At 41.8% G+C, this 22098-nt stretch overlaps 1 protein-coding gene across 1 annotated transcript in view; it reads left to right on the plus strand.

Annotated features, from left to right (window-relative positions):
- SPRY3 (sprouty RTK signaling antagonist 3) overlaps positions 1-21631 on the plus strand; it is an 86359-nt gene extending 64728 nt beyond the window's left edge. The window contains exons 2-3 of the mRNA XM_019627628.1: positions 12069-12239; positions 17656-21631. Coding sequence (XP_019483173.1) covers positions 17759-18625 — 867 coding nt within the window. The 5' untranslated portion in view covers positions 12069-12239; positions 17656-17758 and the 3' untranslated portion in view covers positions 18626-21631. The remainder of the gene's footprint in view (positions 1-12068; positions 12240-17655) is intronic.
- Positions 21632-22098: the final 467 nt, after the last annotated feature.

The following is a 22098-nucleotide window of genomic DNA, read 5'->3' on the forward strand; positions in this document are numbered from 1 at the left end:
ACAGCAGATGGTATGAAAGTCCTCTAGAGAATGGGTATGAAAATGCCATAGCATTGCCAGGCAGCACTAAAGGCCCACTGAGATTTACGGTCATGAATCTGAAGACAAAATTAAATGGATCAAACCAGTTAACATGGGAACAGAATAAGTGGAGAGTTGGATTTAATCAGGTTTGGGGTTTTTTCCTGGTGAGCAGGATGAATGTTTCCAAAGGATTTGATCATATATGCCTGGGAGTGATTATAATGATGGACCATGAAATATAAAGTCAAGCAAGGAGGGAAGTAGCAGTAAAAAGCAACAGGGTCAATGGACTGGAGATCCCATTGGGGTCAAGAAGTTGGGATTCTGGCATTAGAAGCAGTGAGCAGAAAATAAAGGAAGAAATGGTTTGAGAAGGGGATGCTGAAACTGAGATTATATACATAGCACAGTCATTTATTAAGGAAAGGCTGGAAAACCAACCTTAAGGCTCAGTTTCCAGAGACAATTGCCGAGGACCAATGCCACAGAATTTGCCTGATAAGAAAAACTGTTGCTTCTGCATTAGATGCCAAGAAATTGACTTTACTGCAATAGCTACTGCTGCCAGCACTGATGCCACTACTTTATTAAGAACTTGACCTTGCAATCTCTGCCATCATTCGAAGCCAGGTTCCTTCACTACTACCTATTCCAGCAAAATGAAAACCACATGGTACAACTTTAGGCATGTCTTCAATTCCAAATCAAAGTGTCATGTCAGGGCATCTGATTGCTAGACCTAAGTCATATTCCTACGTCTTTCAGCACAGGTTAGAAATTTGAGTTTTGACTTCTACATTTAAGAGGTAAAAATTGTAATGTAAGGATTTCCCAAATATAGAAAGGCTATTCATGATATGTTGGTCAGACCCAAATATTACAAATGTCTGCTACATAGGTTTTAGAAATTAAAAACATAATTGCCAAAACTTTACCCATCACTAAAGGGGTAACTATAAGTATGCAAAAATCAGAATCACTTAATAGCAGATTGAATACAGATATTCTCCCAGAATGCAACACAAAAACCAAAGCAAAGATAAGACAAATTAAGGGATATGCCGATCTTTATGAGCAACACAATATCTGTTTAATGAGAGTTCCAGAAAGGAAAGGAAGAGAAGAAAAGAGAAGGGAGACACAAACACAGAGACAGAAAGACAAAAAGAAAATAAAGAAAGGAAGGGAGGGAGGAGAGGAAAGAATCAAAGAAATATTGAACTAAAATTTCCTTAAATTGAAGCATGACTTAAGTCTTTAGATTTAAAGAGCCCACTAAGTCTCAAGCAGGAATAATGGGAAGAATAGGAAAAAATGTAGGGTTTCAAGTCAAGGAAAATATCCTCTTCAAGGCACCTTTGTGCAGTGCGTAAGCTACATGTGGCTGTGGGGTGACTCTGCTGGATTGCTAACTCATCCCTACACCAAAAATAAACTCAAATGGATCAAAGAATTATCAAAAAGAAAAAAGAAATCATCAAAATATAAGAAGTACTAGAAGAAAACATGCGGAGATATGGCTCAAAACTGGAAAAGAGTGATCAGTTTGACTGCGTAACAATTTAAAACATTTGCAAAGCATGAAGTATTACAAATAAAGTTAAAAGGGCAATGGCAAAGTGATTTAAAAAATTAATGTTTCTGCCCATGGTCTAATTGTCTTAATGTTTGTATATTAATATTGATATTTAAATGTGTATCTTAAGTTCCTATAGGTCCATATGACACACAATTCAATACAAAAATGGACAAAGAACATGAAAATACAGCTCTCAAAATGAGACATATATGTAGTCAATAGTTATATGAAAAAAATTGAATCTCACTCATACTTTTATTTTTATTTTTATTTTTTTTAAAGATTTTTATTGGGGTATTGGGGGGAAGGGAACAGTGCTGGGGAATTGGGGGAAGGGGAACAGACAAGTTGCTGTCGTTTTGTTCTTCAGTCTAGCTGTGGAGGACGTTGCTTCACTGGCCCAAGTTGGCACCATCATTGCGCTCTTCCCGGGCGAGGCAGATCAGTCACTGGCCTCTAGACAGCCGCTCACTGCGGCTGCTGGCCGCTCACGCTGGCTGCTGGCCGCTCACGCTGGCTGCTGGCCACACACAGTAGCCCATGGCAACCCACTGCCACAGGGGCTGCAGCCCACGCCATCGCCGGCGACCCACGGCAGCCCAGCTCCAGGTTGAGCTGTTGTTCAGCATCTTAGCTGTGGAGGGCAGTGTCACTGGCCCTCATATGTGGGATCCGAACCGGGGCCCTCTGGCGTCGCAAGCCAGTTCTTAACCAGTGTGCCACTCAGCCGGCCCTCACTCATACTTTTAAAAACCCAAGATATAATTTTCTACTTTTCAGGTGGAAAAAGGTCAAGGTATTTGATAATATAGTTAGCAAGAATGTGAGAAAATGAACATTATCCTAAAATCTTGGGGGCAGTGTAAATTGGTGCAAGTATTTTTGAGAACCATTTGATAATATTAAGCAACACTAAAATACATATATATTCTTTGTCCCAGCATTTTCACTTTCGAAATTTATCCTACAGATAGACTAGCACAAATATCCCAAAACATATGTGAAAAATATTTATTCCAGCATTGTTTGTAATACAAAAAAATCTGAAAACATTCTGAATGTCCATCAGTTCGAGATTGGATTTAGGCACTCTAGCCAAGTGAGCAGCCACACATGACAGGAGTCTATTTTCATGAGGAAAACCTCCCAATGTATTCTTTAAAAAAATAGCTTATTGACATATACTTCACACATAATAAACCCACCCATTCAAAGGGAACAATTCAGTAGTTTTTAGTCTATTCACGGAATTGTGCAACCATCACAACTATCTAATCCCAGAACATTTTCATCAACATGGAAAGAAATCACACACTCATTAGCCGTCACTCCCCATTTCTCTTTCTTCCCAGCTCCTGAATTCACTAATCTACTTTCTGTCCTTATGGATTTCCCTATTCTGGACATTTCATATAATGGAGTCATACAATATGTGGCCTTTTGTGTCTGGCTTCTTTTGCTTATTGTGATGTTTTCAAGGTTCATCCATTTGGTAGCATGATTTGTGGATATTTTGGTGGTTTCTAACTTTGGGCTATTCTGAATAATGCTGTTATGAATATTTGTGTACACGTTTTTGTGTTGACATATGTTTTCTTTTTTTTGGATATATATTTTGGAAAGGAATTGCCAGATTATATGATAACTTCAGGTTTAACATTTTGAAGACTTTTCAAACTGTTTACCGAAGTGGCTGTACCATTTTACAATCTCACCAGCAGTATATAAGGCTTCCAGTTTCTCCATATCCTTGTCAACACTTGTTATTGTGTGTTGTTTTGATTTTAGCTACCCTAGTGGTATGAAGTAGTATCTAGTTGTGTTTTGCTTTGCATTTTCCTAATAACTAAAGATGTTGAGCATCTTTTCATGCACACATTGGCCCTTTGTATGTCTTCTTTGGGGAAATGTCTATTCAAATATTTCACCCACCTTTCAATTCAGTTACTTGTTTTTGTTGTTATTGAGTTGAAAGATTTCTCAATTGTGGATGCAAGTTCCTTATCAGATACATGATTTGTGGACATTTTCTCCCATTCTCTTGTGCTTTCACTTTCTTGATGATATGTTTGGCAGCAAAAAAAGGCTTTGATTTTGAAGAAGTACAATTTATCTATTTGTAAATTTTGTCACGTGTGCTTCTGTTACTGTTTCTAAGAAGGCTTTGCCTAATCCAAGTGTGCAAAGATTTACTCTTATCCTTTCTTCTAAGAATTTTGTAGTTGTAGCTCATACATTTGGTCTATGATCCATTTTGAGTTAATTAGGGTACATAGTTTGAAGTCAAGGCCCAGCTCCATTCTTTTGCCTGTAGCTATCCAGTTGTCCCAGTACCACTTGTTGGAAAGACTATTTTTCCCCACATTAAACTGTCCTGACACCCTTCTGATCCATGAATATGAATATTTTTCCGTTTATTTAGGTCTTATTTAATTTCTTTCAACATTTTATACTTTTAAGCCTACAAGTATTGTACTTTTTTGTTAAATGTAATCCTAAGCACTTTATTTTTTATGATGCAATTGTCAGTGAAATAGTTTTCTTAATTTCATTTTCAGATAGTACATAGTAGCTGGTGCATAGAAGTACAATTTATTTTTATATATTGATCTTGTATTTTGCCATCTAGCTGAACGTGTGTGTGTGCGCGCGCGCGCGCGTGTGCGTATTTTAGATAGAGAAGCTGCTCAAGAAGTTTGTTACAAATAATAATCATGGGCTGTTGGGTAATATTAGTGGCATAAAACAAGTCATTTGTATTGTTGAGTAGTACACCATTGTATGGATCAACCACTCTACCACTCATCCCGTGCAATGGGTGCAAAATTTGCAATATATCTGTAGAAATTGTTTGGGTCTTGATGAACTTACATAGTCTAACTGGAGAATGAAGAGGTTATCAGTCAATCAATTTAGCAGGTATGAAGTGATTCCTCATTGTAGCTTTGATTGGCATTTACTTAGTGACTAATGATGCTGAGCATCGTCTCGTGCTTATTGGCCTGCTGCATATTTTTTTGGAACCACTGAGTTGTAAAAAGAAAGAGTGCCTAAAAGTCAGAATTATTTGAATTAATTCAAAACATGCCATAAAACGTGAAAGCAAAACCCTTTCCAATTATTTCATATTTTACCCCAGTTTCTCTGAATTCCTTCACATTTTGCTTTAGTAAAAGCAAAAGTTAACAAGAGTACAGTCTTTTCTATCAGCTGAAAGCTATTGTAGATGCTGCCGCCCTTTCCCATTCTTGCTTCCCCATAAGTGTTCCCTGCTTATCGGGTAGGCATACAACAGACATTAATCCTACTACAGAGAAACATATGGCGTGGGGGCTACGGGTGTGGGCTCAGGAGTCAGACTGCCGTAGTTCAAATTCCATGTATGGTATATGTTTGCTGTTTGGCCTCAGTTAACTTGCCTTTACCTGTCTTCACCCCAGGTTCCCCATCCTAAAATGGTGGTGATTTTAGTGCCTTACTTGGAGGATGATTTTTGTTAGGATTTTATGTATAAAGCACTTAGTACAATGCAGTGTTGATGCTCAACAAATCCTAGCATGTCATTAATATTACATGTCGGTCAGTCGGCATATAGGAGACAGACACAGCTATCCCCAGCCCGGGAAGATTTAAAAATAAACAAACAAAATATCTCATTTTAGTCTTAAGACATCTGTATTCTCTTGACCTATTGGGGGAGCGGGTTCATCAGAGATTCTCTTTTTAAAAACTGGAGACACCAAGAGAAAAATGCCCAGAGGAGATAGTGAAGGATGCCAAGAAAACAGAGGAAAGAAATAGGAAAGAGAAGAAATTTAAAAGGAGAAGAAACCAAAGCGGCCAGGGAAAGTAGGTGGTTGGGGAGAGGGAGTATAACAATTCATAAAGGTAGTGGGGGGACGGAAGGTGGGAGGGAGGAAGACTGCCTTTGTAATTCAGAGCTAAGAGCTTTATTGAAGTTGAACAGAAAAGAAACCCGTGTTTGAAAGGAAGAGACTGGCTATATTTAGTACTGGGTAGGATGTCAGTTCTGAAAATAAACTGCTCCCAGAACCCGATGTAATCCTCTGTGCTGTTGTCACCTGTAGCAGGCTGTCCTCCCTGGTAGGGGAGTGCGGAACATGGACACATCAGCTACCTCAGAGCTGCTGACATTCGCGAGGACTTGCCCTGCTTCGTCTCTTCTCCTCACTGCTAAGTTTTAAAACTCATTAATGTAGAGAGAAAGTCACATAGCTGAAGAAAGTGAAGTGTATGCTGATACACATGTGAAGCAGGGAAGTGTCCAGCTAAGGAAATACCAGACTCTAAACACCATGTGGCCAGATGCTTTCGTACACTATTCACCACATCTGTGGTGCACTAATGTGGACACAGGGGCCCAGCAGGAAGTGTGACGGGCCGTATGAAAAGGTGTACTTGAATCATAGTAGAAGTGGCGAAGAGGTAAGTCCTGAGGAGACGGCATGCCTGTGCAAATTAGGGAGCTCCCATAGGGTATGCAGACAGACCAAAGTTAGAGTACGTTAGCAAAAGACAGAGACTTAAAGTACATGTATATGCACGCACGTATGCACACATGCACACCCGTACACACACGCGCACTTTGTGTTGGGAAAATATAGGTGATGCCTTTCACTGAAATATGAAAAAAAGAAAAAGAAGAAAACAGGACTATTGACGGAAGAAAATATAACCAGAGTTCTAGAATTCTAACTCCCAATTCTATCTCCTCATCACTTCCACTGTTATTCTTCTCTCGTTTGAATTGTTGCAATAACCTCCTAATTGTTCTCCCTGCTCCCACCCTAAGTACCTCTCTCAAATATATATTCCAAAGAGCAACCAGAGTGATCTTTTAAAAACTACAAGTCACATTGTACCAGTGCTCTGGACAAAATTCTACAATAACTCCTTCAAATGCAAACCCTTTAAGGTGATCTGCAAGGTTCCACAAGGCCCGTTCCTCAGCTACCTGCCTGGTTTCCCTTTTGCCAGTATCTCCTCACTCCTCTCTCTCTAGGCTGCTGATCTCTGTGCTTGTCCTACAACATTCCAAGCACATCTGGCCTCAGGGCTTTGCATAGACTGTTCCTTCCATGTGGGAGTTGCTGGCCCTATATAGCTGAATGGCTTGCTGTCTCACTTTATTCAAGACTCAGCTCCAATGTCACCTAATGAGAGACCCTTTCCATAACCACCACACATAAAATGGCAATCCCCTTGACCCTACATCACCTTTGATGGCTACATGAAAATGATAGCTGGAAATGTCTGATGGGCTGTCAGATAGTTGGGTCTAAAGTTCAGCAAGGAGGTCAGGACCAGACATGTATATTTGCGAGTTTCCATGACTCCAGGCAAGGAAAATAGTGTTTCTGGTGGTCTAGAGGTAAGAGAAAGCATGGTACATTCTTGGACCATGTGGGACTTTTTGTAGGAGCAGATTCTCTGGGCCTCACCCAATATCTCCTGAATAAGAATCTCTGGCAGTGAGGCTTAGGAATATGTACACTCAACACATGACACTGATGTGCAGTCCTGCTTGACGAGCATTGCTTGAAAGATACATGCACCTCCACCAAATTTATTAGTAATCTCTGAATTGCCAAACCAGTAGATACTTCATACACCTTATGTATCTCAGTGGACCACTCTGTTGGAATTGATAGTTGATCTTTCAGCTTCAAATGTCATACTTCCTTGGCCGCCAGGCACCACACACTCATGATTCTCCTGCCTCCTTTCTGGTCATCCCATCTCAGTCTATTTTATGGGCATCTTTCCTGCCAGCCCCTTAAATATCTGTGCTCTTCAGGGTTTTGACTCTACCTTTCTGTCACTCTAACATTTGACACAATCTCTCTGTCTAGGCTCATCCATTCACATGACTTAAGTCTGTGCACTACTGGTGCCCATGTTTCTAGCCTTGGTCCATATCCTTTTTTAGGCTCAAAACCCACGTATAGTATTGCCTAGATTACCATTTACATATCACATGGGCACCTCAAACCCAATATACTCAAGGCTTCTTTTTTTAATGTTCCCTCCATATCTCAGAAAATGTCACCATTGACACCCCACATCTAATAAGTCACTAAGTCTTATGTATTCTGCATTCCACCAACCATCCACTTTTCTTCATCCACACTGTCCTTATCTTGGTTCATGCCACAATTACTTCTCATCTGATTTAGTGACAGATTGTATTACACTTTTTGTATTTACATGTATATTTATTCTACTAGACTGTGAGTAATGAGAGCATAGGACCACTCATTTATTCATTTAACTAGTATGTATTGAGGGCCTACTATGTGCCATATTGTGTCACATTCATCTCTGTATCTTTCACATCAAGTATATTGCCTGATACTAAGTAGGTACACAGCTATATCTGTTTTATTGAATTACATTGAAACTTGCTATGTTACAGATGAGAAATGACCTGCCAAACCTACACAGCAGGTTAGGATACTGGAATTTATATTTCCTCACTCTTAGTCCAGCTTTCTTTCCACAGGACCACATTGTCCCTCCCTCGTACCCCTCTATACTCTCCCGGGTTATTTTTCTTTTCTCTCTGACTTTTCTATACCATTCTCTCATTATTGGTGATATTGCTCCTATACTTGTTTGCCAGCTTCTGTGGAATAGAAAATAATTATCGCCATCCCTGTAGGCTTCTTGGTTAAGAATCTATATTTCCTTGGCATTGCATCCTTCTTCTGGCATCGTCATTGCTGAATCAGGATGACCACAGGTCAGCTTTTCATCTGGCACGTCTGAAGAGCTCCTCTTAACTTCAGTGGAGTATGGCTAGACCTGGTCTCATATAGGAACTTACAGGCTCTCAAGCGGATTTGGGCCGTGTTCTGGGAAAAAAGAGAATGAGGAAATATTTTCAGCATTTGTACAGAATACGTGTTCTATGCAGACAAGAAAATGGCTTATAATTACAGGCTGAGAGAATTTGATATTTGATTCAGTTTGTGGATGAAGATTCTGATAGCGATTATTTTAGACACAGTATTGGACTATCATACAAAGTTGGTTTTTCATGTATAATCTATTTCCACTTGCTACAATTTAGGGAAACCTAAATAAGCTTAGTACATTCTAGGAATGTGAATAAAACATATGGGTGGTGCCTTCTAGAGAAAATTTCTGCTCCTAAATTGTTTAGCCTATGAGTGTAGGAAATCCTCTTAGAATGGTTTATAAAACATGTTGTTTTCATATCTTTGTATCCTTGTTCATTCTGTTATCTCTGCGTGCAATAGTTTTTATTCATTATTTTATTTATCAAATATTTTCTGAGCATCTACTCTGTGCCCATCATTATACTGAGTTTGGGAGATTCAGTGATGGTTCCTTTTGCAGTCCATCCTGTCATCATTTATGTTACCTCTTGTCTTTTGTAGTGCTATTCCCTCTAGCTGTAATGCCCTTCTCATCCTTCAAATGTATATTTCCGTATTACCTTTTCTAGGAAGCATCCCATAACTCCCTCAATCCTGGATTAGGTGCATTTCTCCTCTGCTCCCTTCCATAGCACTTATCCTATATTACATTTGTGCTATATTCCCTACTAAATTATGAGCCTGAGAGCAGAGATTCATTTATTAATTATGTGTTAATTAATAATACATCGTTATTATACAGTTGACCCATGAACAATGCAGGGTTTAGGGACATAGACTCCCTGTGCACTCGAAAATCCACATATAACTTTTGACTCCCCCAAAACTTAAGTTGCCCTCAATCTCCACAGGAGCTTGGTTCCAGGAACCCACACGGATACAAAAATCCACTGATGCTCAAGTCCCCTGTGTAAAATGGCATAGAACATTGCATACAGTCAGCCCTCCACATCCGCAGATGCCCAACCATGGATTGAAAACAGGTGTTTATTGAAAGATTCAACCTGACTTATGTTAAGAGAAGTGGAAGTAGTATAGAGTTGGAGAAGAACTTGATGGACAGGCAGAGTAATTTAGGCTTAATGCTCTAGAAATTAGAAATAAGTTTTTGAACAAAGGAATAAAGTGTGAAAATAAGCCACATTTAAGGAAGATATGTTTGGTATATATCTGTTCAAATTTAAAGCAGGACTTAAATAAAATAAAAGGATTTCAAATTGAAATCATCTCTTGCCTCTGCTATGGGCTACATTAGGGTGAGACAAATTTCTTAACATTGATGTCTACTGTTCATTGCACACTCACTGTATTCCAGACACATGATATACCTTTTAAAAGACCATATTCAATCTACAGTTACCTATCATGTAGGTATCTCCATTTTAAAGATGAAGAGACGGGCTCAGAGAGATGCATTGAGTTGCGCAAAGTCAGATAGCTCATAAAATGAGAAATAAAAATTTTAACTCTGATTTGTTTGACCTGAATCTAGTAAGTACAATGCTTGGCACATGGTTGACGTGCAATAAATACCTGTTGAACAAATGGGTGAATGAATATATCAGTAAATCTATCCTCTTTCATGGATGAATTTACAGATTAGCTTTAATGGTTTCCGTGATGTTGATAAGCTCAAGTCAATGCTAAGAGTAAGAAAGAGGTTTGAGTCACAAAATATAATTTACATAGGAAAATCTTTTGACTCTGGAAATTCTGATTGGGAAGAGATGTAAATTTTGTTCAGAAATTATATATGTAATACACATGCACACACATACATACACATCAACATAGCAGCTTGGAACACCTTTGACACACATACACAAGCACATGCAGACCCACACAAGCATACTTGTTTTTAATCTCATGTTTTCCTTTGTTTTCTTAACCCTCCTGAGAGGGTGTAAATAGAATGTCAGAGCTAGAAGATACCTCAGCAATTACCTAATCACATCCCCTCATGTAAACGTAGAAATTGAGGCACTAGAGGAAAAGTAAATTGCAAAGGTCACACAAGGAGTTAGAGTAAGATTAAGAATCTGAGTTTCCTGACTCACAGGTTTGTTCTACTCTGAACTGTCACCATTTACCATCTCAATTTTATCGATGGGGTAACCAAAGCATCCTAAGAATGTTGATGGTCAAGCTCCTGCTACTTTTCCATTGAAGCAGGACTTGAAATCATCTCTTTTATTCTAAATATGAGGCTTGTTTTCATCCAAGTGCTTCTGTCTGGATGCCCAGAAGGAAGACCCCTTCCTACTGAATTAAATAGTGGACTGAGGATAATTTACAGGAAGCTTTGGCCTTCGCTTGAAGAGAAAATGTCCAAAGCTGCTTTCATTTCAGAAGGCTGGCAGTCCCAGGGAGGCTCCCTGGAGGCAGGGATTCTGTCTTCCTTATTGAATCCACAACACCTAGCACAAAGGAAGGCACTCAAAAATATTTGTTGAATATATGACATATTAAAGACAGAAAGGGAAAGTAGGTTGGTTAATGGTTTCCCAATGGATGATGGATGGATAATCATTATTAGTGCTGAAAAAGTGGGAATGGATATAGAAAGGAGGTGGGAGAAACCCTTAAACAAAGGAGAAGCTCTGTCTCCATCTGATTGAAGCTGCAATCACTCAGCAAAGGCTGAGTGGCTTGGTAGGACTGTGATTGGCAGAGATATGTAAATGAGGCCTCCTTAAAATTGTTACTCTCCACCCCACCCCCTTCCCCTTTAAATTCTGTTTCAGTCATTACCCTGGGACCGGATACAGAGATTCCTATGGGGAGTTCTAATGGGTCGATTCAATTTCAACTGGATGACGCCACTTAGCCAAGCATTAAGAGCTACAGCTCCGGGAAAACAAACGACACAGAGAGAGGGAGAGAAAGAAATTATAACAGGGAGCAATAAATCCCTTCCCTCCCATCCTCCCCGGTAACCCATTCACAAGACCTCCTGAAATCATGTACATTCACAAAATAGCCAGCCAGCTGAGCTGAAAACACTGCAATGTCAGCCCCTCCCCCGCTCTCTGCGGATTATATACCGACACACCCTGAGCTATGTAAATAATCACATATCGGTATCTATTGCTCTGCTGAGATACCCTGTGTCTACAACTGCAGTTTCTGCTGCTTCGCTTCATCTGTCAGATTGGAGGAGACAGAGTTCGGAGGTGGAGGCGGAGGCAAGAGAGGAGGGGGAGGAGGGAAAGGAGGAGGAAGGGGAGGAGGGAAGGGGGAGGGGAAGAGGAGGGGGAAGGAAAATGCTGGAGGAGGAGGGGAAAAAGAAAGAGGAGGAGGAGAAGGGGGAGGAGAAAGAGGCGGAGGAAGAGGAGGAGGAGAAATAGGAGAAGGAGGAGGAGAAAGAAGAGGAGGAGGAGGTGAACAACTTACCCTGCTGAGCTTTCTTTGGGGAATACGGGCATCAAGACTGAGATCTGCATGGAAAATCTATACAAAGTATCTGCCACTACAGGACTGATTCTCCTCCCCCCACCACCGTTTTTTTTTTCCCTTTCCGTTTTCTCTGCTGTGTCAGAAAGACTTAAGACAGAACTATCTCTGTTTCTGGCTCCACTGCCGGTGAAGGAGTTTTCATTCAAGACTTTCCGAGGAGAGGTGGAGAAACCTAGACTCAGGAGAAGAGGTCCTTTGAGCCAGATGGGGCATTAGTTCGTCTGCTTTTCTCAGCATGAATAGATCCTTTCCTCAAGGTAAGCCATACAGATTAGCTCCTAAGGACCCCAGAATTCTTTCTGTGCACAGATTGCCATTCATTCCAGCCATCGTCTGTGTGTGTGTGTGTGTGTGTGTGTGTGTATGTGTGTGTGTCCGTGCGCGCGCGTCTGTGCACGCGCACAAACACAAGCGCATGGGTGAAATAAAATGAAAATCATTTAAATGAGATTTAAATGAATCAGCTCTGGCAGAAAACTAACCTCATTGGATATTTATAAATCAAAATGGAACTGCAAAAATTACCCTTTTGTAGCAAAATGTCAATTTAATTTCTAGCCCGGTGACCTTTCAATGCGTTTTGGTGCTTGCCTAAGCCCCTTATAGCGCAGCCTAACCTCGCAAACTGAGGATGTAGGGAGAGCCCGTGCTGAGGCCAGTCTGGCTGCCCAGCGGGCATCCTGTCAGCGTGGGGCTAGTCGGCTATTGGCTCACAAGTCTGGGCTGTGCATCGTTCAGATTTCATCACATCACCTTGCCCTGGGTAGAAATGGCGCAAGCTGACACGGCATAACCCCCTACTTACATTGAGTCAGAGCAATGATTTAGAAATCTCTGGATCCATGCCTGGGTGTGTGTGCACATGTCTCTATGTGGCATATGGAAATTTTGTCAAAAGTGAGAACCTGTGAGCATGTTGAGTTAGCCAATAGGCATTTGATAGGACCTAGGGCAGTGGTTTACACTCCTTTGCATTTGTCTAATTATAATTATCACTCACCTCTGCATGCTGCAAACCAAGTTGGATGAACGGAACACAGACCTTGAACTCTTAAACAGAAAAGCTATTTTGAAATGCAAATTGTTGTTGCTTTTCTGGGTACATTAAAACTTCCCTGTAACATAGTGGGCTATCACATGAATTCGGATACACCAGGTGTTACATCATGTTCCCAACAAGCCAGCAGCGTGCACACATACAAATCAGGCGCAGGCTAGCAGCTCATCCCTAAGGAAGGATTCGTCTTTTCCCTGTACCTCTTAATAAACACTGACTACGAGTTTATTGTTAACATTCTACACATTTTGTTTCTGTGTGTTCTGTTTTTAGGTCTCTAGCTGTGAAACAATCTAGATAGTGATCTGAGTGACTGGGATTTGGAGGTATTTTATTCAGAGGTGAGGAGCTGAGTAGTGAGAAAGTACAGAGCCTAAAGGAAAGGAGACGAACTCTTCATGGAAGCCTTTTGAGACAGAGACATGCAACCAACAAAACCCGCATTAAAAATGTAGAGCACCAGGACGAGAAGGGCCTTTTCAAACTCTCCTCTCACACCCTCTCATTTTGCAGATGAAGAAACTGAGGCCTGGAGCAGACGTCACTTGCCCACAGTCACACGGCAAAGTAGAGCTAGAGTGAGGACTAGAACTTAAGTTTCTCGTCCCCGATAAAAGGATTTGGGGTGCAAAGAAAGGTTCCTGCTTCTTAAATGAACAACTGTCATTTTCTTCGGGATCAGAAGTGTGGAAATTCATTTGATATTACAATTTTGCCCTGTACTGCTCATCACTAAAACAGCTAGATCTATTAAAGGAATGAATAGGACCAGGGTAGCAAAGTGACAAGTTAAGAGTTAAATGTGGTGAGAACCTGGCAGCTTCAGCAAGATGTATGCGGTAGGAGGGAGGCCCAGTCAGTGGCTGAGAGGTTAGTAATGTAAACTATATACAACCTGGTATTTGTAAGGGGGGAGTGCTGTGATAGACATGCAAATGCTTTTGCACAGAGAGGGATTTTTAGAGAGCAGACTTTGGAACAGTAGAACTAAGAAAACATATAAAGCCATAGCAGAAATTCCCCCTATGTTTGCTTTCAGTTATTCTGAGAAGGAGTGTATATAACAGCAGCGCACAGAAAAAAGCAACACACCCCAGAGCCGTTACACAGCAAAGGTACAAAACAGCATTGAACCCATGGGAGTAGGAGAAAACAGGAGCCAGGCTCTCCTTCTTCTCTTCCCCCCTCTTCTTTGAAATCGAGATTGAGTCATATTGTATCAGAAAGGATTTATCATAGAAATCAGAACTGTCTTGAGGTGTTTGCATAGAAGGGCTTTAGATAGGAAAATTTTCAACTTTAGTTTCAACGTGGCAGATTTTCGGTTCCAGGGAGAAAATACATTTTTCTTTCATTAACAAGCAGCATTTCTTGAATGGATTTAGCTTTCTACTCCCTAAATTGGCATAAGAAAAGAAATTTCTGTTGAGGTTGAACACAGCAAACTTCAGGGCTGCAGAAAAACTGTTGAGAAAACTATGAGCACCTGGCCAGAGGGACTGAGATGGGAGTGGGTTTACAATGCATCATTCATTACTGCAGAGGCACTACGTGACAGAAATCACTAGATCCCATCAATGTGCAGCCAAGACTTGTAATCACCTTGGCTCCTATTTAATAATATGTGATATGTGTATTCTGTCTCTCATTTAATAAATATGGAAGTGACCACCAGCACAGTCACTTTTTGAACAGTTGCTGCTCACAGTGAATGGCCCTTTAATGGGTGGAATTCTAAATCATAAACACGCATGCAACAGTACTTTTTCCTCTAATCTGTGCACTGCAGCAGCCTTTTGCCTATTTGTTTCTCCACTTTTCCCCCCTCTTACCTTCTCCTACAGTATCTGTTTCAGTTCATCCTGTTAGCCAGATCGGATTCAGCACGTCCAGAATGGCAAACAATTTATTGTCATCCAATCCTGTTTTATCCTACTCAACACCCTGATTTTACCCAGGTCCTACTGCCCACTGTATTGCAGATCTTCCACAGTCCATTCTAAAGAAGGTTTTACAGGGTAGGACGACAACTCCAAGTTCATCCTGTCAATCCCCTCACCTGTAATCAAGACAGCAGTACCTCACCATCCCAGATGATGCCGTAAGCTTCCTTTAATCAGCCAGGCATCTCAACTGCTCAGTCTTGCAGCAATCCAATCTAATCGATATCCAGTTACGCCTTCTCACCCTAAACACCATGGGCCCTTCTGCCAAGACAAGATCCCCTTTGAACATGGTTCTGAGTCATTTTTATTATGACCTAGATTCCTCCAGGCTTAGCTTTCAACCTTCTGGGCATGTCCCTGAGATACCTGGTGACGTCCCTGGAATCCCATATGATTATCTCCTATAGCTTTGAGACCTCGTGTGCCTTCCTTTGAGTCTTTGATTCTTGGGACTTCCAATATGTTTTGAATTCCTCTGGGAAATCCATGACCCTAATGCATCCAGCATGAGTTTCTCTAACAGTGTAAAGGACTTGAAGGGCCCCACACATTCTTTATCTTATCGATGGGTAATAAATCCATTTAGTATAAATTTGTCAAGAAACTCTTCCCAAGCCAAAGCTCCTACATCCACATACCCTGCAATTCAGCTGAACAAGGTGTCCTTGTTTATTGGGGGGTTCGGATGACAACTACCTGTTCTTTTCCAGCGCTGAGACTGTGAATCTTAATAAAGATACAGCAAAGGGAGAGTTGGGAGACTTCAGGGGGCTGTGTGTCCGAGTAAGTGAAAGAGACATTTTGCTTTTGAATGCCCAAATAGATAAACAAGGGCACGTTGCCCAGTTTACCCTCAAGGACTGAAGACATAGAAGGTGTAGATGAAGAGAATTATCTTGTCAAATTATGTGATATAGAATTATAGACCACCACGGGGCACAGTCCTTTGCAGTCACCTAGTCCCCCCCTATACATTTATATAGATAGCGGAACTATGGCCCAAACAAAGCAAGTGACTTGACAAAGTTTATATAGATGTTTGAGTCTTAGACCCTCCATCGTGTTTATGTGCATCCTCTGTGCTGCATTCAATAGCAGAAAGAGAACTAGCTAAAAACTGAAATTATAGTCAGACTGCTTTTTTGATGTGATGTGCCAGAAAAGTTATTTTTAACCAAATTAAATCTTCTTTTTAAAAAATGAACAGATGTAAATTCAACTAAACAGGTTTGCATGGGGATATAGCCTCGAAAGGCAATGAGCCTAGTCGTATTATTAGCCACTGAGTCCTTTATGAGCTGCATCCTCATTTTTCCTGTCATGGAACTTTGAGCACATTTCAGTATCATGTTTGCTTGCTAATCAAGCACTATGCTCTCTCCCTTGTTCATTTCTATTACTCATTCAAGATTTCCATCCCATACAGTAGTGTGAGTAATCAATCTATTTTGAGATGGCCTGAAATCTGATGGATTTCAAATATGTACTTTATTCATGCTGGTGTTTCCTAGGTCCTAATGCCTCCAGGCTGACTCTTGGATTTGTATTTAGGTTTCTTTGTGTACGACTTTTTGGCTGTTCAGTCTTCGAGATGGGGCAATACAGTAATCGATTCATACAGTGTTTTCCTCATGGTCACAATTATCAGTACTAGGCTCAATGAAATCCTTTAGGAAATAACCGCCAACTCTTCTTGCTTGTGGTACAGTGGAGACGCAAGCACACGCTTTCTAGATATTCAACTTAGCTTAAATCTGGTGGAAGAACATTGGCATTCTTTGAGGAAGCCAGTTTATTATATTGTGTAAGGTAAAAAGATAGGGGAAAACACTCCGTACAGATTCTGCCTAGTAAATCCCATCAGTAAAAACTTCACTTAAGGTGGTAATAGGCACAATTATGGGTGATATTTGAACCAAGTCAGGGCTCATCTTGGATGGTTCCCCCGTCCCCGTTGTTACTCCCATGCATACAAAAGTTTCGTCTGGAGCTACAATGCCATCTGGAAAGAGTCACCTCCTCAATAAGTGAAATTGGCCTACAAGATGAAGAGAACTGAGAACTGCAGGATGGTTAGCTTGGCTTCCTCGCAGTGCTGGGCAGCCTCTTTTCATATTATTCTACAGATAGCCTAATCTCTGCCCTCTGTGTCTCTGCCACATCTCTGCCCACTGCATCTTGTTCGCTTGCCTATATTCATTGAATCAAGCAGTGTCCTTTCTCACATGTTTATTTATGTTTATCACAAATTTCACCAAAGGGGTAATTCTGATTTTTACATGAGCAATTAATTTCTCGGGGAAGACTTTTGAGGCTTTCTCTTTCCCATCAGCATTGCTTCAGGAAGTGGCCTTTGCCTTTGAAATTCGGGTCTCTGTCAGCCAACATCTGAATGAGCTAGCTGCTCCTATGACCCTAGTCATATGATGCAATTCAAAAGCAATTGACTCTCTGATATTTGCTCCCCAAGTGGTTCATGGTCTGGATGGGATGACCAGACTTGCCTGTCAGGAAGTTGGTGAGGTCAATTACAGAATAAAGGTGTAACGTGAAGTCCACTGTAAAGGAATTTAAGGTAGGGGTGCTGATAGGGCCTGAGCTTTGCTCGTTCCCTGAGAAATCCTCACGCCTATGTGTTCTCATTCATTGTTTCTGTTCCTTCTCTCCTAGGATTTTCTGATGTGCCCTAAGGTCCATGTAACTATAAGGGCTCTTTATCACCGTAAGTGCCGCCCTGACGCAAAGCCACTCAGAACTCAAGAATCAAGGCAAAATGGATGCTGCAGTGACAGATGATTTCCAACAAATTCTGCCTATTGAACAGCTGCGCTCTACTCATGCTAGCAATGATTATGTGGAACGGCCTCCAGCACCCTGTAAACAGGCCCTCTCCAGCCCTTCCCTTATCGTGCAAACCCACAAATCTGATTGGTCCCTGGCTACCATGCCTACTGCTCTCCCCCGCAGTCTCAGCCAGTGCCATCAATTGCAGCCCTTGCCTCAGCATCTGAGCCAATCTAGCATTGCCAGCTCAATGTCCCATAGCACCACTGCCTCTGATCAAAGGCTCCTGGCCAGCATCACGCCCTCACCTTCAGGCCAGTCCATCATCCGAACCCAGCCTGGAGCAGGAGCCCACCCAAAGGCTGATGGTGCTCTGAAGGGAGAAGCTGAGCAAGCTGCAGTGCACCCCAGTGAGCACCTCTTCATCTGCGAGGAGTGTGGGCGCTGCAAATGTGTCCTCTGCACAGCAGCTCGCCCTCTCCCCTCCTGCTGGCTGTGCAACCAGCGTTGCCTTTGCTCTGCTGAGAGCCTCCTCGATTATGGCACTTGTCTCTGCTGCGTGAAGGGCCTCTTCTACCACTGCTCCACGGATGACGAAGACAACTGCGCCGATGAGCCCTGCTCCTGCGGGCCTAGCTCTTGCTTTGTCCGCTGGGCAGCCATGAGCCTCATCTCCCTCTTCTTACCCTGCCTGTGCTGCTACCTGCCCACCCGTGGATGCCTCCATCTGTGCCAGCAGGGCTATGATGGCCTCAAGCGACCAGGCTGCCGCTGTAAGAGGCACACCAACACTGTGTGCAGAAAGATCTCTTCTGGTAGTGCGCCCTTCCCCAAGGCCCAGGAGAAGTCCGTATGACCTTCCCGCAAAATGGATCCAGAGCTGTCTCCTTCCAGCCCCCATCAGTAAAGCGTAGGCCTCATCTTGGAAGAGGGGAAGGAGGAGTAAAGCAGCCAAAGTTAGGGCTTCACCAATTTAGTTCCTGCAGTGTCAGGGGGGTGGCCGAGGACATCCTGGCGCAGGATGCCTTGTTCTTTCTCACACTATCTATCCCACTCCTCTTCAGCCTTTTTACACCCCGCCTTCTCAGCCCTTACGGCTGTCCTGGCAAATTCAGGTGATACACAGGCATGAGATTTGAACACTGAGGGCTGACAGAGCCAGCAACGTGGAGGTTTAGGGGCTCCCCAATGTCAGGCCTCTCGATGCAGGCTCTGGGCATCACTCTGCTTTCCACGGTGCCTTTGGAAGCTTTCTTCTGAGATGGTTTTCACAGGTCCATGTGGAAAAACAGTCACTATTCCAGGGAATCTCACCCTTCCTCCTGTTTACTGCCCTTCTCTTCTTTCATCTTCCCTCTTTCTCCTTCTCTCCTCTTCTTTCATTACTTTCTTCAGGACTCATGTCCCCTCCATTTTCACCCTTTCCACTTTTACTTTTCCGCTCCTCTGTCTCTCTGTCTCTCTCTCTCTCTCTCTCTCTCTCTCTCTCTCTCCCTGTCTCTCTTTCTCTAACACGTCCAAAAGTGCTGTTTTTCTGTAGGTGTTTCTTTTGACGCCCAACTTTGCTATGCTATACTATTTACTAATGTTTATTAAGGGAAATGGATTCCTGTAATGAACTGATCACTAGCAATAGCCTATATCCTGATGTGTGTGTGCGCGCTCATAACCACACTTACCTGTTTGTGAGCATATGAGGCAAAGTTATCTCACATTTCCAGGTTTCATGAGTTGGAGTTGTACTCCCTTTCCCAATAATCAACTTATAGTACTGACAGATTCCACTAGCATGCTGAGTAGGGTAGTAAATCAGGATGCTCATAACTTTGTATGTCTGACCCAAGTGCCAAAGGCAGACGTGCTTTATAGCTAAATGAACAAAGCAAAGGATATTACAGAGGTCCGTTCTCTCTTAGAAGCTAACTGCCCTGAGACTGCATGGCTCAGGCCTTAATAATGGACACAAAAAGTCATAAAACTTTAGAGCTGGAAGGAATCTTAACTGTTAATCTAGTTCAATGCCCTTATTTTACAGATGGAAAAACTGAGACCTGGAGATAGGAAGGGATTTGCTCAAGCCACACACAGAGTTTATAGCAGAGTTGGGACTGGAATACAGGCCTTCTGACACAGTTCGATACTCTCTACCCTGCATCACATTAAGTCATGGGACTTTTCTCCTAGGACTCTACTAACAACGACAGAAAGCCATTCTCATTCGATGTTCAGGAACCATGCCGAGTTAGCGTGGTGGTCTTTAAGCAGTGCATGGCGGGTAGCTAATTAACTATCAGGTGTCAAGGCTCCTCCCGCAGTGGACATCACCTTTGGCTGTGTCGCCTTGTAGAAGCTCGTGTGGAAAAGAAAAGCTTAAGAACGCCCTAACCAAGCTGTATCTTCGCCATTGCACCTACCTTTTGCTGCACACACTGTGCTCGCTCCTGGCTTTGTCTGCAAGGGCAGTTGCCTGGAAACCCAAATTTCAGCAACAGTGGAAAACTGAAACGAAAGATGTATAATGCAGAGAACTGACTTATCTTTTTAAAAATATCAAGAGCCTGTGCTGTGAATACCCTTCACTGGGAAAAGGCTGCAGTGGTGGTGGCAGGCCCTTAAAGACTGCTACTAAAAGACACAGGAATTAGATTTGGTTTCCCTACGTAAGTGAGTCCAAAATTCACTGCAGAATCCAGAGATTGAGGGCACTTGCTTGAAACCAAGGTGCTCCAACTTAGTTTAAGACTTCCAGACTCTAACTTTATATATCATCTCTTTGAAAGTGTGCATGGATGTGTATTGCAGGGTGGAAAGGTGGGGAGAAATGTAGAGTCATACACGGGGAAGAAGAAGAAGGGAACGTTGATGTCCCTTTGTTGGATATATAGACTACAGAAATACGTGCCACTCGGTCTTTGTTGGTTCTGAATCTTCCTGAAGTGTACTGACATTTGGGCTGCACACAGCCCCACACCTTCACTTTCACCTCCTCTTCTAGAATTGCTTTGCTCTATTTTTGTATATATAAATATGTTATGATGATTATTAATAATGTTAATGATATTGCTGCAAATGGTGCCATATATAAAGTTTGGCTTCTTGGAACATTTATAAACCCAAACCAATACTTGTAACCTCTTAAGTTGCTTTCAGATCCTTCAATTTTAAGTAATTTTTTTTTAATCTCACAAGTCTGCCTGATTGAACTTTGAATTTATCTACCCCTAAAAGCTGTGCCCAGTTCTCTGGGCCAAGCTGGATGGTGATGAGTAGCAACACACACTTCTCCCTGCTTCTGCCTGAAATTTGCTTAGAGCCAAGATATATAAGGATTCTATGACACTAGTGCATTGTTCCTGGAGCTAAAGTTATTCTATGGATGTTTGCTTAATAGTTTCAGGGCCCCAAATAACACAAGTCCCTCCTCCTTGATAGCTCCTTGATAACCCAATCCTGCAGTCCTTACTCAGGCAAATTGTACACTGCCAGAAGGGCTCTGGGCTCTGCCATATACCCAGATGAGCTCTTCTCAGTGGATTTCTAAATGGCCTTACACTTGGTAGAAGAAACTGAAGGGTTACTCAAATGTAGTTGCAATGTGCAATCTGCTGCTGAGTCAGGGCTTTCACTTGTGTCCAAGTTGGCCTGATATGGACTGCATCTGGTTTACGTATAGATGGGTCCTGTTGGGGTATGCGCATGGACGTGGGAGTGAGTGTGCATATGTATCCCTTCTGTGAGATTATATATATATATATATATATACATATATATATATATATATTTGTAAATATATATTCACACATCTCTATATATTTTAATGTATTGCACATGTATATTTAAAATATATACGAAAGAACTCTAAATCCTGCAGAGAGGCTCTGTTTTCATTATTTTTCTACTTTGTGTCATGTACTGTATAAACAAGAATATTTAGAGGGTGTTTCCTGCTTAGCATTTTTTTGCAGTTAAGTCATCTGTTACCCCCTCACTCTACTGCTTTCTACATATTGGTCCCTTGATACATTTCATATGGCTTTGGCCAAGAGTTTTCCTTTGGTTCCAGCCCATCTTCGCTCACCACGATAGCTATAATGAATATAGTGTACACTTAATATAATGCTTCCTATGTGCTAAGCATGATTTTAAGCATGTTACCTATATTAGCTAATTTAATCTTCACAAGATTTCTATGGTGTAGGTACTATTAGAATTGCCATTTTATAGATGAGAAAACTGGAGCACAGAGAGGTTAAGTAACTCGCCAAAGGCAACAAAGCTTGTAAATGGCGGAGCTAAGATTTGAACCTGTGCTGTCTGACCCCCGAGTCC

The sequence above is a fragment of the Hipposideros armiger genome, unplaced genomic scaffold (assembly GCF_001890085.2).
Source record: "Hipposideros armiger isolate ML-2016 unplaced genomic scaffold, ASM189008v1 scaffold_738, whole genome shotgun sequence".
NCBI classification, from domain to species: domain Eukaryota; kingdom Metazoa; phylum Chordata; class Mammalia; order Chiroptera; family Hipposideridae; genus Hipposideros; species Hipposideros armiger.